The following is a 17,720-nucleotide window of genomic DNA, read 5'->3' as shown; positions in this document are numbered from 1 at the left end:
GCTTCTGCCCAGCTCTGACCGGTGCAGTCTAGTAACTGTTCAGTAGCACCTCTTGCTGAAAGGTAGGCTTGCTGGGAAACTACTCAATTGCATCCAGGGAGGGTAGAACTGAAGAAGCTTATACAGGCTTTCATCACCAGTTTTCCAGCCCAGGGACCCTAATTTTTGTTCCCTGGTTGTGCCAGTGCTCTCAGCTACTCTCCACACTCCCCAGATTTGCTTTTCAAGTTTCTCTCCTCTCCTTCAGCAGTCCACAAAGCCTCACTGGCTTCTCAAGAGCAACATTACTAACTGAACCAGGTGGGCTTTTCCCCATGTTTATGCCCTGATTTCTTCCAGACACTAGCCAAGAACTGTTAGCTCTATCCTGTCCGTAGTCACTGAGGTTGCCCCAGGGAATCTTGGCCCTCTATCTGCTTTTCTATACTTCCACTTTTTTTTTTTTTTTTTTTCTAAATTCCTGCCAAGGCTTTAAACCCTCTTCCCTGGACCTTCTCATGACCTGAACATCTGGAGCACCATTGGAATGGTGTAGTCTCATCACAGAAGCTACCCCAGGCCCCATTCCCCCAGCACTGCATGTTCTGGGGATAGGCAGTTACCTCTCCATCTGGGGAATTAGAAGTACCTCCGACAAAGACCTGTCTAGGACCACTGAGTTAGTGCAGATTCCCAAATTGCAGTCCACAAAATTATCTTTTTTTGACTTCAGGTCCTAGGACATTGTGAGGGTTCTCACCTGCTGGGTGCAAGAAGAGCATGTGGATTTACCCCAGAATGTGTGGACAGGCCTCAGACTGGATGCCCACTGAAGCAGACATTTCTTTATGAGTAGAAAATACTTCTAAATTATTTTGTTTCTGTCACTAACCCAGAATTTCCACAGGAAAAAAAAAAAAAAATCCAGACAGTTGATCCAAGGTGGGAAAGGGGACCCAAGAATAGCATTATGTCCCCTAGAAAGGGTTAACACCGCCATGGGGTTCTTTGGTCAAGGGCTGATATTCTTAGTCCCCAAACTAGGCATTGCCAGCCACCTCCATCCCCCAAGAAAGAGCGGTTCTTGCTCCTGCATCCGACATGAGCGGCTCCTGAGTGTGGTTATGGGACCAGCAGCAAATGCTTTCAAGAGAGTCCAAGTGTGAGCTCATGCTGCCGCCATCCCTGCAGACCACGAAGCCTCGTTCGCTGGGGCTGAGCGAGTGTTTGGGTTGGTGTTTTTCAGCAGCTCCGTGGCTGCTGGGTTATCCTGGCCGTTATCAGGAGGGTGGGCAGCGCAGGGCTGGCAGCCTGTGGGCGCAGGAGTGTGTCCGGCACGTCTGCCGTGTCCGGCTGCAGTGCTGCAGGAGCCGTGGCTGGCTCTGCGTCCCTCCCCCACTGCTGCAATGAAATGCAGTTACCGGGGAAAGGGAGGGAAGGAGCCGGAGCCAGCAAGGAGCAGAGAGAAGGAGACAAAGGAGGGGAGTGAGCAGCGGAGGGTGTGGGACGGAGCAGCTGGCAGAGGAGTCGCTGCGTTCCTGCTGCACTGCCACCGCCCTCCATGGTACCAGCTTGGGGCACCCACAGATCTCCGTGCCAACCCAAACAATGAGCATGGTCTGATTTTATCCCGGGCATTCCCAGCTGTGGGCACATCCTTTGCAATACATCCTTTTCTGATTTATTGTTCACTGGACGGGAGCCCACTCCAGTTCTGTGTTCCTTCCCAGGGACACCAGATTTGCACTTCATGGGTTTTTGGCACCTATATTCCTGAGGTCCTGAAAGGCACACTGCTGGGGAGAGTGGGGGGCGTGGGGGCTAGGGTCTCAACCAGTGACTCGCTGAGCTATCTCGTAATTTGAGACCAGCTATTTTCAGGGTGGAGAGATGCAAGGCTGCTGTTTGCCCGAAAACCTCTGTCCTCTTGCAGACAGCCTCTGAACCTCACAAGGAATCATTCAGCTGTTAAAGACACAGGAGCATGCTGCTCTGGGGCAGCTGATGCCAGCGCTGCCGGGTGGGCAGTGGTTGGGAAGAGCACTTGAGGTTGTAGGAAGCACCTGTGTGACAGGGTCCCAGCTGCTCACCTGGGTGCACTGTCAGGTGTGACCTGCTGGGCTGACTCCAGGTGCTGTCCCAAGCCTTTGTTCTGGGCAGTCTCTGACATACTGTCACATTTGCTTCTTGTGGGAGACAAACAATACATAGTGATTGGGCACCAGGTACCTGGCAGGCCTTCCCCCTCCAGCCTGTTTTCTATCCTTCCTTTTCTCCTTCTTAACCATTATCCTCTGGTCTGCATTCCAGGCAGGATTAAAGCGAACTCTGCAAAGGAGATCAAGCCACCCTCTGCTCTGCTGGTTGCCAGCCATGGAGCAAATGAAGAGGTCAACAGTGCTTCTGCTGGAGCTGCTCATTCTTGGGGGCCTGAGAGCAGGGATGGGCTCTGCTGTCCTGGGCACCCTGGATCTTCAAATAGATGAGGAGCAGCCAGCTGGCACCATCATTGGGGACATCAGTGCTGGCCTACCCCCTGAAACTAGTGCCTACATGTATTTCATCTCAGCACAGGAGGGCAGCGGTGTCTCCACTGACTTGGGGATAGATGAGAATACTGGGATCATCAAAACAGCTCGTGTCCTGGATCGGGAGACTCGGGACCGCTACAGCTTCATTGCTGTCACCCCGGAGGGCATCACGGTAGAAGTGAACATCCAAGTGAATGACATCAATGACCATGCCCCAGCATTTCCCAAACAGCACAGCACCTTTCAGATCCCAGAGCACACACCCATTGGCAGCAGGTTTCCCTTGGACCCAGCCTTTGATGCTGACAGTGGCCTCCTGAACACGCAAGGCTATATGATTAAGAGTGGGAATGTGGGGCAGGCCTTCCGCCTGGAAACGCGCCGAGGACCCAATGGGGTCCTGTATTTGGACCTGGTGGTCAGCAGTGTTCTGGATCGGGAGAACCGTTCATCATACTCGCTGCTGCTGGAAGCCTACGATGGTGGTTCTCCTCCCCGGAGCACCCAGATGACACTGGATGTGTCCATTCAGGACATCAACGACAACGCCCCCAGCTTCAACCAGAGCCGCTATCATACGCTCATTTCAGAGAATCTGAAACCTGGCAGCAGCATCCTGCAGGTCTTTGCCTCTGACGCAGACGAAGGTGACAATGGGGATGTGATTTATGAGATCAACCGACGGCAGAGCGATCCTGAGCAGTACTTCACCATTGATGCCCGGACTGGAGTCATCAAGCTCAACAAGGGTCTGGATTATGAAGTGAGGAAGGTGCATGAGCTGGTGGTGCAGGCAAGGGATAGGGCTGTCCATCCTGAAGTCACCACGGCCTTTGTCACTATCCATGTGCGTGACTACAATGACAACCAGCCCACTATGACTATCATCTTTCTGAGTGAAGATGGCTCCCCACAGATCTCTGAAGGAGCCCAGCCTGGACAGTATGTGGCACGGATTTCTGTTTCCGACCCAGACTATGGGGAGTACTCCAATGTCAACGTCACACTGGAGGGAGGAGATGGCAAGTTTGCCCTCACTACCAAGGACAACATCATCTATCTGATCTGTGTGGACCAGCTTCTGGATCGGGAAGAAAGAGACTCCTACGATCTGCGGGTGACAGCTACTGACTCAGGAACACCGCCACTCCGGGCAGAATCAGCCTTTGTGCTGCAGGTGATGGATGTAAATGACAATCCCCCGCTCTTTGACCAGCAGGAGTACAAGCAGAGCATCCCTGAGGTGGTGTACCCAGGCAGCTTTGTCCTGCAGGTGACAGCTCGTGACAAGGACCAGGGTCCCAATGGGGAGGTGCGATACAGCATTCTGCATGGCCGTGACACCCACTCCAGCTGGTTTACCATTGACCCTGCCACTGGCATCATCACCACTGCTGCCCCACTGGATTATGAGAAGGACCCACAGCCTCAGCTCACTGTGCTGGCTACAGACCGGGGAACCCCTGCCCTGTCTTCCTCAGCTGTGGTGCACGTGGCCTTGCAGGATGTCAACGACAATGAACCAGTGTTCAGAAGTAACTTCTACAATGTGTCCCTGAAGGAGAACACCCCTGTTGGGACCTGCTTCTTGCAAGTAGGTACAGGTATTGAGGCCTGAGCTTGGCAGACGCACAGCCAGGGCTGTGAGCAGCTTGGGGTGGGAGACCTGCCACTGCAGGGTGTTTGGTGCAGGTATCATGGCTTTGATGGGCAGCGTTTGCAGCAGGAATGCTGGAGCGGAGATCCCCACACTTGGTGTGAGTCCAGAATGGGGCCAAGTCACGTACATCTTTTCTGTGTGCAAGTAATGGGCAATGCCACTGACACTGGGCACACCACAAGGCTGCCCATCATGCAGAGCATGGTGTGGGCCTCTCTTGAGTTGGGTCCTGTTGTGCCAGACCTTGCTTGCATCAGTGTGGAGCTACCTTGCAGCCAGGACACTCAAAATGGGGCTAAGGAACGTGATACTGCCTCTGGGAAACTGCCTGTAGCCAGGCTTCAAACTTCCCTCTCCCCCTGTGAGGTCATTAGCCCAAGTTCTTCAGTGTTGGTAAGGCTGGTTGTGAGCATTAGCATTAATTATGTGAATGAGCTAATGAGCTGAGACACGTGCTGCTGCACCAGCCTTTATGTGGCAAGAGGTCGCAGCTGGAGCCGGAGAGTTGCTGGGCCTCCAAAAGCTCTGTGACCCCACGATGAGCTCGCAATGCCATTTGAATTTTGTGTGTTCTGTGTTCCTGTGTTTGGTGTTTCTGTTGTAGCTCAGGCCCTGGAGGCCTGGCTCCTGGGGACAGGTGATGCCACCTCCCTGAGCTGGGATGAGGGCATGTGTGGGGGTGCAGTGAGGCACTGCCAACCATGGCAGCACCCAGGCTGTCCAATGGGACAAGCACCAGTGTCACTGGGGTCTTTGCTGGAGGTGTGGGGCACGGGGATGTCTGGCTGGGACCGTAAGAAGCTCTGGCGCCAGGTTGGTGAGAGGCGCCCAAGGCAATGGGAAGAACAGGAATTCTGGGGTCCATAAGACAAGGCTGGGGGAGGTCCTGTGACCTGGCCAGGAAAAAGGGTTTCTAGGTCAACCTGGAGGAAAATTTGGAGCTGGCAAGAAGGAACCATCTATGGGTGCCCTGTGGGGCGTGGCAGGGTGTGGCTGTGGGCTGGGGAGGATGGGCTATGGGGGCTGTGTCTGTGCATGCAGGTGACTGATGGAGTGGGGTGGCAGTGCTGGAGAGGGGCTTGTTGGGGAGTAAGTGCAGGGGATGAGGTAGAAGTGTGGAGGGAAGGAGGAATTGGGTGGGAGCAAGGGCCAGGTGTGGAATAGAGAAGGCATGTAGGGCAGGGACAAGTGTAGGAAGGTGGAGATCAGGGGGCTTGGAGACAGGTCAAGGTAGAATTAGAGGGAAGTCTAGGCGGAAGAAGTGAGTGAGAGATGAGGAGGAAGATGTAGGTCAGGGGAGATTTGGGTTTGGTGTATGCAGGGCAACACTACACACTGTCCCAGTTGGAGGTGGGTGGGGATGGGGTAGGGCTGGGGACAGAGATGGGGAAGGGGTCGGGTTCAGGGCCAGGGTCAGAGCAGAGATGCTGTGTGTCCTTGCGTGAGGATGGCAGCCCCAGGCATGTGCAGGCTGTACAGCCCCCAAAGGGAGGCCCCCCTCTTTCCTTGTCCGTGCCTTCCTGCTCAGTGCTGCTCGCCGTGTGGGAAGGCGTTCTGGAAATGCAATCGGAGATGGCGGCTGGGCTCCTGACTGCGAGTGTGGGGCCAGGCTGGAGGGAGAGCACACCCAGCAGAGGAGCTGGGGCGTGCGGGGCTGTGGGGCATGGCCAGAAGAGTGTCCAGTGCATGGCTGCCTAGCTCTGCTAGGGACAGGGCTGGCCTGGCAGCTGGTAGTGACCAAGGCTTGGCTACATTTCGATGGTCTTGGCTTAGTCCTTGTGTTTCGTTTGGAAACAGCACGTCTGGGCTGAGCGCAGGTAACTCCCGCGCGGCCTCGGCACAAAGCAAACAGCTCACACATCTGCTGCTGCTTCCTCTGAGCCAGGAAATGTGAGAGGATGGGAAAGGAGGCTGGCCAGGCCGATGGCTTGATCAAGGATGCAGCAGGAGCCAGCCAAGTCTGGGAGCTGGGCAGAGCCAGGTCAGGGAGCTCTGGGCTTGGAGCACAGCTGCCTAGCATGACCACCCCTGTTTTCCTCAAACAGGGAGGCTTCAGAGGTGCTGCCAGGGCTCATGGTACCAGTGCCGAGCACTATTCCCCACATCAGGTGTGCTGCCCCCACAGCCCTTTTGTGCCATTGCTCCTGCTTGATTGTCTCTCTATGGCTTCCAGGCATTATTGGGGCTCACCCTGCCTCAGGACAGTAAAGTATCTCTGTCAAGGTCTGGGTTTTGTCCAGACCCACACAATGCTCATGAGTGCAGGCCCTGCCAGATGAGGTACAGGACACAGGACAGTCACCCAGGCCAGCAAAGAACTCTGTGGATTTGCTTCTCTGTTGGTCACGTTTTTAAGCAGAAAACCCTGGGAGGACCAGGTCTGTTTGTAGACAGTGATGTCTGCTCTCTATGGACAGGACAGAAAGGTGGGGAAGGAAGGAGTCCCTGTGAGTGAGGAGGAGAGACCTGAAGAATTGCTGCAGATGATCTGCTCCCTTGCAGACTCCATTCTGTCTGCCAGGTCAGTCTTTGTGTCTGGGTATGAACAGAGATGAGCAGAGCAGGCTGCTGGCCTGAGCTTCTGAGAAAGGAAAAGGAACTCGTAACATCTTCTCTGTTTATTACTTGTGTTTACTATGGGTCAGGTCCCACAGTAGCATGAAGCAAAGGAAATACCAAACTCGCTGTTCAAATCTGAGATGAGAAAGAAACACCAGTGGATACAGAGCCCAGGGTAGCAGTGAACATGAGACCAGCAGAAAATGGAACAGAAGACAGTCATCAGCTGGCTGCCTTGCTCCTCTCTGCCGCCATGAGCTGATGGTGCAGAAGCTTTCGGGCACTGGACTGTGTTCCAATGCTGTGGTCCGTGATGCAAAGCACTGCTCTGGTATAAATTCACCCTGCTGGTTTAAATTTGTTTTAAACATTTGACTCTGTACCAGCACACTGCATGCATGGTCAGATAGTGTTTTTCTGGGACTTTCTGACTTTTCATGCTAAATCAAGTATTGTCTGTGCTCTGGCAGAGAAAACTGTGAACCCCATGTGGTGAGCATGGGCTGATTGGACAGCAACCTGAATGACATGGAATGGTGGATTATTGATTCTTGCATGTATCCAGTATCGATGATTTTGGAACCAGGGTTTATATACTCCCTTTGTGCCCATGCATATAAATGTTGGGGAGCATCAGAAATTAAAAGCTGACCAGCAATGCACCTAATGTAGAGTCTCTGTGGTTTTGAGAACAAGTCTGATGAGTTTTTGGTTCTGATTTGTGATTCCATGGGACATTTCATGGACAGTGCTGCATGAATGCATAACACTGGGATAACCCCCATGGGCCGTGCCCCAGGGAGGAAGATTTGGATAAAGAGCTGTAGGCTGCATCAGGCCACAGACGCTATATTACCAAAAGAGAGTCTGGAGGGCTGATCCTGATGCCTTGGTTATGCTGCCAGAGGGGCAGCTGTGTGGGTACAGGGAGCGTAGCCATGCCTGGACACTGGAGCAGCACAAGGACGAACGCTCACCAACTGTGGTCAAAGAAAGTGGTAGGAGGAAGCGGGGCATTTCTGCCTGCATTTGTGTTCTTAGGGCAAGGGATTTAGCATCAACCTATTTTCAGACCTTTGCACGACATGGAACAGGCCTCCTCCTCCTCCTCCTCCTTAGAAACGAGAAGGCAAGCTTTCCAAAGCAAAATGGGGAGACGCCTGGGAGCGTGCTGAGGAGCAGAACAAGGGGAGGGAGAGTATCACGGTCCTGAGGACCAGGCTGCCATGTAGGAGGATCTGGGGGTACACAGGAATGTGGGCATGGGGGAGATGCTGGTACATGGGGAGGTTGTGGGGGGAGGTGAGTGCTGTTGTTACCGCCAGAAGAGCTGCATTTGTTCCAAATTCCTGTGAAAGTTATTTCCTTGCGCTGCCAGCAGCCTCCTCCTGGGCTTGGCACAGCAGCCAGCGCCATGATTAATTCAAGTAGCATTTCCCCTGGAGCTGCAGCAGCTTTTCCACTGCAGCTGAGAGGCCCCAGCCCCTCACGCTCCTCTCCCCCCATCCTCTGCTCCTCCTCCCAACCCCCTCGAACAGCTCCCTCCTTCCTCCATGCAGTCCCCAGCCCCCTCACAGCTGCCCCTTTTCCCTTACCTCTGCTTCAGCTCTAGGTCCCTCAGAACTCCTCTTTCTGCCACTGCCCCTGCTCACACAGCTCCCTGCCCCTGTCCATCCACAGCCCCAGCCACACATGCTGCCCTCCAAAGGGCCAGTCCTGCTCCCCTCCTATGGCCCCAGTCACCAGCATTCCCCAGCTCCCCTCCCAGATTCTGCTCCCTCTTGTTCCCCCCACTCCCCTTAGTCAGTGCCAGCCGCAGGTGTTTTCTCCCCTAGGACTCTTGCCACTGTGACCCAGGGCAGCTCTCCTCCACCTGCATAGCCCTTGGGACATGCCAGCCTCTCCCTGCTCCCTGTGAAATCCCACAATTCCCAGGTTTAGGTGGGAAGGGACCTTAAACATCATCCAGTTCCAACTCCCTGCCATGGGGGTTCATGTTTTCCATGAACCTGGCTGGACGCTTTCAGGGATGGAGCAGCCACAGCTGCTCTGGGTGACCTGTGCCAGGGCCTCATCACCCTCACAGGGATGAACTTCTTCCCAATATCCCATCTATCCTCGTCCTCTGGCAGTGTGAAGCCGTTCTCCCTTGTCCTGTCACTCCAGGCCCTTGTCCAAAGTCCCTCTCCAGCTCTCTTGGAGCCCCTTTAGGCACTGGAAGAGACTCTGAGGTTTCCCTGGAGCCTTTTTGAGGCTGAACATCTCTGTCTCACCCAGACTGTCTCCAAAGCAGCTCCATGTCCTCCTGATGTTGGAGGCCCCATCTCTGCCTTGCTCCCTAGGCTTACCCTGCCTGGCATGCTCAATCTTGTGCTGACCCCAGCCCACTCTCTCCTGCACATCTTGCTGATCTGTGTCCCATCTTTTTGCATAGACCTTCTCTGAGCACTCCCTGCCTGAGCTCCACATGGCTGAAACCTAGCCCCACAGCTTGACTTGGTGTCATTCTGGCTTCAGTGCCCCCCAGGGCCCTGCCATTTCTGTCCTGTGCTGCCATTCAAGCCCCCCACCTTGAGCACTCTTCCCTGCATAGCCCAGCTTCCAAGCCCTGCTCTGCTCCAGGATTCTCTGCCCCTTTCTTCTCCCCAGCTTCCAAGTCGTGTTCAGCTCCTGCACCTTCCCAGGGGCTCCCTATGCCCTGTAGCTCCTGGCTGCAGGTGCCATTTCACCAGCAAGGACACCTGGGAGCCCAGGTGCAGAACCTCACTCTTTATGCTTCTTTCCCTTGGTCTGTCCCTGTGCTTGGAGGTCCCTGAGCACCCAGAAGGGTGCTGTGCACTCCCAGGCTCCCTCACCTCTTGCCCAGCCCTGCCATTCACATCCTGCCTCCCTGCAGTGTCTGTGGTTAGCCCGCTTCCCCTCATCCTTTGAACCAAAGGCTTTGCCCTGTCTCAGAGCAGTGCTGGAGGCCATTGGCAGCCCCAGCTCCCCATGCCCAGCTACATGTGTTTCTGGCAGCCCTGTGTCTGTCGTAGAATCAGAGAAGGGTGGGAAGGGGCCTTAAAGCCCATCTTGTTCCACGCCCTGCTATGGGCAAAAACACCTTCCACTAGCCCAGGCTGCTCCAAGCCCCATCCAACCTGACTTGGATGCCGGGGATGGGGCAGTCACAACTTCTCTGAGCGGTGTGGGGGCCCTGGGGGTGGGACTGCCAGCCAGACTCCTGCCCGTGTCTGGGGCCTTGGGGATGCAGCAGTGCGGGCCAGCAGTGCCGGCAGCTGCGCTGGGGCTCCCCGGACAGGGGGCTCTGGTAGCCATGGGGTCTGACCCTTGCCTTGGCCACGTGTGCTGGACTGTCGCCGGGCCAAACCCTGACCCTGCTCCCTCCCCTGAGACCCGAGTGTGCTGGAGGCTGAGACAAAGCCCCGGAGCCAGGAATGGCTCCTGAAATAGCCGCGTGGTCGCTCCCTGGCTGCTTTTAGCTGGTCAGTGGCTGTGCCAGGGCCAGGAGGGCAGGACGCCTGGCACGCTGTCAGGCGCAGGGAGCCGTGCGTGGGATCGCTGACCACACTGGCGCCAGCCTCCCCTCCTCTCCCACTAAGAGCCGTCACTCAGAGGGGCGGGAGCCCCAGAGCCAGATGTTTGCCAAAGCCACAGCATAACATGTGCGCAGCAGAGCCCCAGCCGTGGCTAGGCTCCAGATGAGTTCCCTGCCTGCTGACTGAGCTGGCTGGAGTGGGGAGGATGGCTGGGGAATGGAGGACTGAGCTGCTGAGCAGTGCTCCATCACTCTACAGCACCGTGGGCTGGGAGGGGGTACACAGGTCAGCAGGAGGGCTGTGAAGGCAGGAGGCGTGTGCGAGGGGCTCTGGTGATATGCTTGAGATGGGTCTGTGAGAAGAGGCAGCTTTGACTCCCACAGGTGATGCAGCTGAGGACCTTGGTGTGGGGCTGTACTTCATCCATACCCATCTCTGAGAAATGTAAAAGGTCTGTTGTGTCTTGGCTCCACTTGTCCCTCCTGTCTTGCTGGGGAACGGGGAGGAGGGTGTGAAATAGCAAGGCCTCTATACCCGTCACTGCCCTCTCAGCTCTCCATGCAGTGGGGAGAGGCACACTTGGCCAGGACCCCGCTTCCTTTTCAAAGTCTGGTGCTCTGGCTTCTTGCTGCCTAACCCTGAGTCATCTTGCTGTTCTCCTTTGTTGTAATCTCCTGCTCCATGGTGGTGACAGCACTCCCACCGCATGCTCTTCTGCCCAGCTGCAAGGCATTTCAGCAAAGCCTTCTCACCACACCTGCAGGAAGGAGGGGCAGGTAGCAGATGCTGCTGCCCAGTGTGGTCAAGGCTGCCGTGCAGGGACAGGGAAGCAGATCAGCTCTCTTGGAACAACTTGAACTCAATGGGGAACTGAGGTGTTCAGGAGGGTCTTTAGCTGGACATCCCAGAATGGCTGAGTTTGGGAAGGACCTCTTGAGATAATCGAGTACAAACCACCCCCCTCCCATGCATAAGCAGCACCATCCAGAGTTGGTTGCCCAGGACATCCCCACTTTCCTGGGAAACCTCATAAAGGAAAAGTGCTTCCAAATCTTCAGAAGGACCCTACTGTGTTCCAGTGTGTGCCCATGCCCTCTGATCCTGACACTGGGCACAGCTGGGAAGAGCCTGGATCCATCCTCTTGTTGCCTCTATCCTGTATGAGTGATACCCTTTCTCCAGTCTGAACCATCTGAGCTCCCGCAGTCTTTTGTCACAGGAGGGGTACTCCAGTCCCTTCATCTTTGTGTCCCTTCACTGGACTCTCTCCAGTATGGCCATCTCTCTCCTGTGCTGAGGAGCCAGCGCTCCAGCTGTGGCCTCAGCACTGCTGCAGAGAGGGGCAGGATCCTCTCCCTGACCTGCTGACCACACATCCTGATTCCTGACTCCAGGACACCATTCTCCTTCCTTGCAGCAAGGGCACATTGTTGTCTTATGTTCAGCTTGGCACCCATGAGGACCCGTGGGGCCTCTTCTGCTAAGCTGCTCTCCAGTGGTGTGACGCCCAGCACATACTGGGGAAGGGGATTGTTTCTTCCCCAGGGCAAAACTTTGCACCGTCCCTTGTTTAACTTCAGAAAGCCTCTCATCCATCCCTGTAGCCTCTCCAGGTCACTCTAGATGCAGCATGACCCCCTGGCAAATCAGGCACTCCTCCCAGTTTGGGGTCATCAACAAACATGCTCAGGGTACACACTGCACCATCAACCAGGTCGTTACTGAAGATGCCGAACAGGACTGGACACAGGATTTACCCCTGGGGTACGCTGCTAGCTAATGGCCTTCAAGTAGACATTGTGCCCCTGATCACCATTCTCTGGACAGGAGCCATTCAGCTGGTTTTCAGCTGAACGAGGACCTTATAGGGGAGAGTGTCAAAGAATTTAGTGTACATTTAGATATTTAGTGACAATATCCACTCCTTTTCTGTCATCCACCAGGCCAGTCATTTATCATGTGGATCAAGCCTGATTTGTCCTTAGGGGAAGCCTTGCTCATCACCCCTGATGATTTTCTTGTCCTTCCCATGCATAAAAATGGTTTCCAGGATTAGCTGCTCCATCAGTTTTCCAGGGATCAAGGTGACGCTGATTGTTCTGTAGTTACCTGGGTTCTCCTGCTTGCTCTTAAAGATAGGAGAGAGATTTACCTTCCCAGTCTTCAGGCGCCTCCCAAACACTGATTGAGCAAAGATTATTGTGAGGGGCCTGGCAGTGATGCCTTTTGCCCTGGTCTCTGAGACCTAAGATTCCTGAGGACCCATCTTACTAGAGAGTGAGGGAAAGAGGGCATTAAGTACTCCAGTCTTTTACATGTCCTGTGTCAGCAGGTCCCTTGCCTCCTTCAGCTGCAGGCCTACATTTTACCCAGCCTTCTTTTTGTCACCAATGTACTTATAGAAGCTCTTCTTGTTGACTTTGACATCCCTTGCCAGTTTCAAATCCAGTTGTGAATGAGATGCCAACAGCTGTGTTCCCATGTAATTACGCTGATCAGTGAGTAGAAGGTACCCCAGGTGTGTTCCCCAAACCCTGCCATGGTAGCAGCCTCTTCTACACCTATCAACGAAGTCTTTAAAAAACACAGCATCAGGGTCATCCCCTGGGTTCCTTAACATATCTGGTCTCAAGGGCATATGCCTTTTCATTTGCATCCATTATCTGACAGAAAGATGTATTCCCTCTCTCACTTTCACCCTGATCCTTTCCCTCATTACGGCCCCCAGGCAGAGCACTGCTCATGAACCTCTCCCCCTGAGCCTGTCTTCAGCCTGGCTTTCACCCACCCGATTGCCCAGTCCTCCAAACTGTAACATCCTGCCTTGAATATGAGGACTGTGGGAGAAGATCCACAGAAAATCCTTCCAAAAGTCAAGGTAATTGTCACCCACAGCTGTCAGCCCTTTTACCCCAGATCCCATCATTCCACCACAGAGAGCAAACAGGATGGTTGATCCATGATGGCTCTTCCCTTCCAGGATCATTCATGTGGCCTGAAACGTGCTACAAGAAGACTTATTCCATGATTCTCCCAGGGCTCAAAGTGTGGCTGATAAGAGCGTAGACCCTCAGATGATCCTTTTGGCCTTTGTTGAAGGTGGGACGTGGTACTTGCATTCCTCCACTTGTCAGCTTTCTCCCCTGATTTGCACCACATGTGAAGAGCAGCCCTGCAAATCCATTTCCATCAGCATCCATTGATGCAGCCTGTTGAGTCTCATGGATGCATGTGGATCAGTCTTTTTAAAGAAATAGTGACTCTATCTTCACTCCTCCCTGGTAGCTCTCTGAGCCCTTTGGAACAGCATGGAGGCCTGGGTGGCTGATGGAGACTGAAGTGGAGGAGGCATTGAGTGTCCCAGTCTTACCTGGGCCTGCTGCTGCAGGTAGCAGTGGATCTCTGACCACACTCAGAAATGGGCCTTTCTTCACCAGCACAGTGCTAGAGGCTCTTCTTGGCACACTCAGGCTTAAACTTTGCTGACACACTGCTTACATGCCAGGCAATGTTTATAGATTCCTACTATGCATCTTGCCTCTGTGCCCATCTCAAAGAATTTTGGAATGGTTTGGGTTGGAAGGAACCTTAAATATCATCTTGTTCTACCCCTCTGCCATGAGCAGGGTCACCTTCCTCTAGACCAGGTTGTTCCAAGCCCTGTCCACCCTGGCCTTGGACACTTCCAGGGATCCAAGGGCAGCCACAGCTTCTCTGGGCAACCTGTGCCAAGGCCTAACCACTCTCATGGGGAAGAATTTCTTCCCAATATCCAATCTAAACCTACTCTCTGTTAGCGTGAAGCAGTTCTCTCTTGTCCTGTCTTTCCAGACCTTTTTAAATAGCCTCTCTCCATCTTTCTCCTTGGCTCTTTTCAGAGACCAAAGGGCCACAATTAGGTTACTCCAGAGTCTTCTCTTCTCCAAGCTGTACAATCCCAGTTCTCTTAGCATACACCACCTTTTGCATGGCAGCTTAGCCCTGAGGCCCCTGCTTAGCCCAGGCCATCTGCTGACGTCTCTGTGTTTTCCTGAGCCCTGGGATGGGCTGTTCTGGAGTGTGCTGTCTTGAAGGCTTGCCAGCTTTCCTGAGCTGCCTTGGCCTTCAATGCTGCCTCCCATGAGATCACTTCCATCAACCAGTTCCCTGTAAAAGCTGAAGTCTGTCTTGCAGTGCAGGGTCTGTACTTTGCCTCTCTTCCTCACTCACTTTAGGGTCCTGAATCTCCTGCTTCATGGCCACTTCAGTCACAGCTACTGCCAGCTGCCACATCCCCAGTTAGTACTCCCTTCTAGGGAACAGCAGATCCAGCTGCATGCCACCCCTGCTCAGCAGGGACATTGGAATTCTTTGTGAGACCAGGGGGCTGTGATCCTGGCTTCCTCAGGTACTGCTGCCTTCTTGACAGCTTCAGATCAGGAATCAGCCTTTAGTGGCTGTGCAGGCTCTGCTGAGAAGTCAGAGGTGACAGGGTTGTCAGGCTCAGAGCCGTGGCTCCTGCTCCCACATATTTGAGCAGCAGGACTGGCACAGGCCCAGTGGAGAGTTTCCTGGGCAGTTCCACAGGCAGCTTGACCCCGTTTCCCTCTATTTTTCAGGAAAACATCAGGAGTCTCATGAGTGAGCTGCAGTAAAACCAGCTGTGGATCCAAGATTTGGGGAAGATGCTAAATACAGAGTCTAGGGCTGCCCTGCATTAGCTTCTAGAAAAGTTCCTGGAAGAATGTCCATGCATGGTTTAAAAATTTCCAGAAGTGGTGAACTCACCACAGGCCTTAATGAGCCCTTTTGGTGGCTAATTTCCCTCACAGCTAAAAATGTGTCCCTGTCCCAGACTGCATGTGCTCTGAGTCTGCAGCAGTGCATGCCAGCTGAAATGAGGTGGTGCTGGTGGCTGGTGGACCCCTGTGATGTCTCTCAGGAGTCCTCAGGAAGCATCACCCAGCTGCAGAGGGGATCCTGCTCTCCCTGGGTCTCGTGTCAGGCCTTCCTGAGTGTGGGCTGCCCACAGGCAGTCAGCCAGCCCCATCCCATGGGATTCACACACGGGAGATCAGTGCTCTTCAGGCAGGGAACTGCACCAGCCACAGCCCCCCTCCCTGTGCACACAGTGGCAGAGCACAGAGCAAAGTGTCCAGAGGCCCCAAACTCAGCCAACACCATCACCTGGTCCAGCAGGTGTTTGCTGTTCCTGTGGCTTTTCTCTAGGCACCAGTTTAGCATCACCCATCCAAGACAGACAAGAACCAGGTTCAGGGCTCCAGTTGTGACTGTAGCAGTGATGTGACCTCTCTTAGACCCTGTGTAGGTTTGTATTGGGCAGAGTTTTGTGTTGGACCAGTGGTCCACAGAGGGTCCCGCCTCAGGATGGGGCGGTGAAGCACTAGATACATGGGATACCTTGTCCTGGCTGCACAGCCAAGGCTGCTTCTGATGCCAGACTGCTGGCTCCATCAGTTACTGTGCTGGAAGATGGCTCTGGGTACCAGGAAGCTGCCAGGGAGATGGTGCTGCACTATACAATAGTGAGAGCTCGTTTTTGCTCCCCTGTTCCTGAAACCTGACACAGGTCTTGTGGCAGGAAGCTGGATATTCCCCCTTTGGGTATTCCTAAGGGTGGCACCCAGAAGAAGATGGTTACGGTGGGGAAGCATCAGAGCCCCTGGCCGAAGGAGCCTGAAGCTACTATCTCACTCTGCAGCAGAGCATTTTGCTGTACAGTGATTAAAACAGCTGACATGTATTTTGGATAACCTTCAGAGTGAGAAATAGTTAATTTTGAAGGGAAGTCTTAGTTTACCATATTGTACCTATTCCAGTCATGTGGCAGCTGGTCGGTTTCTGATGCATGTCTATCTACAGTGGTGGAGGAGGCTGGTAGCTGAGCCTAGGAATTGCAGAGGCACACCAGGGTGTGGGTACAGGCTGTACCCCAATAACGACAGCCATCATGGAGCCAGTGTCCTGGTAATCTACATACGATGTCAGTGAGGTCAGATTTGTACTCTCTGCTGAGCAGCCTCCCCAGGAAAATGGGCTGGGGCAGTAGGGAGCGAGGTGGTGAGCTCTAGGTGGGTCCAGTTTCGCAAAGTGCCTCCTGACCCAGTTCTGTCACAGCACTTGTGTTTCCAAGTGCTCTGCAGCTGGAGTGGGGAGGGGGGGGATCCTGTTCCATGGCGCTTCTTCTGGCAGCTGCTGCAGGGTTGGGGAGCAGATCCTCTGCGCAGGAGCTTAGTGCTCACTGGAGATGAAGTCTCAGTTTCTCCCTGCAGGCAGCTGCTCAGACCACAGGCAGCAGGGCTGGTGGGGGTGCTGCAGGTGCTGCCTCCCCTTCCTGGTCAGGACAGGGTAGTCCCACCCCTGCCCAGTTGACTGTTCCCTCCAGGAACAGCCATTCTCTGTCCCCTTACCCACGTTGCTTCATCCCCGATGACCGGGCTTGCAGCCCCCAGCCGGGCCCTCTACTTGGCGCGCGTGTGGCGTTCCTGCGCTCCTCGTGCGGGAGCCGAGGCCCCATGGCTGCTGCGGGGAGGAGCTGTGGCTGACGAGGCCTGAACTCCACTTCACCCGGGGCCTGGCCCAGCTGCCTTCCCCCAGCTCTGTCCCCCAGCTTAGCTCTCCATGGAGCTCCCAGCTGGTGGAGGGGCTGTGGGCAGGGATGTGGAGTCAGGAGTTGGTTTCTGCTGACCTGAGCTCTGTAGGAGCCCAAGGAGGAACTGGGGGAGGCAAGCAGGGAGCAGCATTCATCCTCCTGCTATGTTTGTCATAGTGGGTGCAGTTCTTGTGCTACAGGCAACACGAGACTGGACTGTCACAGGGCAGTGCCACCCTCCATCCTCATGCCCGGTGTCTGGGGCTGCTAGACACGGAGCTCTGAGAGCAGGACAGAGCCAGGGCCATGGTGACCGGGGGTTGACTTTCTTTCTGTCCCATCCTGAGTGTCTTTGCAGGAAAGAAGGAACAGATATGCAGGGGCTGCTGCTGCTGCTGCAGTGCTGCATCTCCTGCAGAAGAAGCAGTGGCGGGTCTGGGATAAGAGCCACAGCTGCTGTCACACTGCGTAGTGATGGCCAGCTCTGAGGATGCTTTGGTGGCTGTGGCCGTGGAGCAGAAGATGGCATTGTGGTGTGGAGGTGGTGCTGGGCTGAGTCTGGCTGGTGGTCTGTTCTGTTCAGGTGGTGCCTTCCCTCACACAGGTGACAGCCACAGATGCGGACAGTGGTGCATTTGGCTCCCTTTCCTACTCCATTGGCTCTGGCATCGGCAGCATTGTCCCCACACAGTTCAGCATTGACAAGCACTCGGGGCAGCTGTGCACGGTGCAGCCCCTGGACCGTGACGAGGGCACATCTGCCTACGACTTCACCATCACTGCTGTGGATGGGGTGAGTGCTAGCAAGGCTGCATGTGCAGTGTTGCTGAGCCAGCACTGTGCAGGGGATGCTGCTGTCC

At 54.6% G+C, this 17,720-nt stretch overlaps 1 protein-coding gene across 1 annotated transcript in view; it reads left to right on the top strand.

Moving 5' to 3' along the window:
• The first annotated feature begins 2,294 nt into the window (after positions 1-2,294).
• The window catches only part of DCHS1 (dachsous cadherin-related 1), a 40,882-nt gene continuing 25,456 nt past the window's right edge, over positions 2,295-17,720 (top strand). Inside the window, exons 1-2 of the mRNA XM_033515443.1 lie at positions 2,295-4,104; positions 17,465-17,653. Coding sequence (XP_033371334.1) covers positions 2,353-4,104; positions 17,465-17,653 — 1,941 coding nt within the window. The 5' untranslated portion in view covers positions 2,295-2,352. The remainder of the gene's footprint in view (positions 4,105-17,464; positions 17,654-17,720) is intronic.

This window comes from Parus major, chromosome 1 (genome assembly GCF_001522545.3).
Source record: "Parus major isolate Abel chromosome 1, Parus_major1.1, whole genome shotgun sequence".
Lineage (NCBI taxonomy): Eukaryota > Metazoa > Chordata > Aves > Passeriformes > Paridae > Parus > Parus major.
This window is presented reverse-complemented; position numbering and strand designations above follow the sequence as displayed.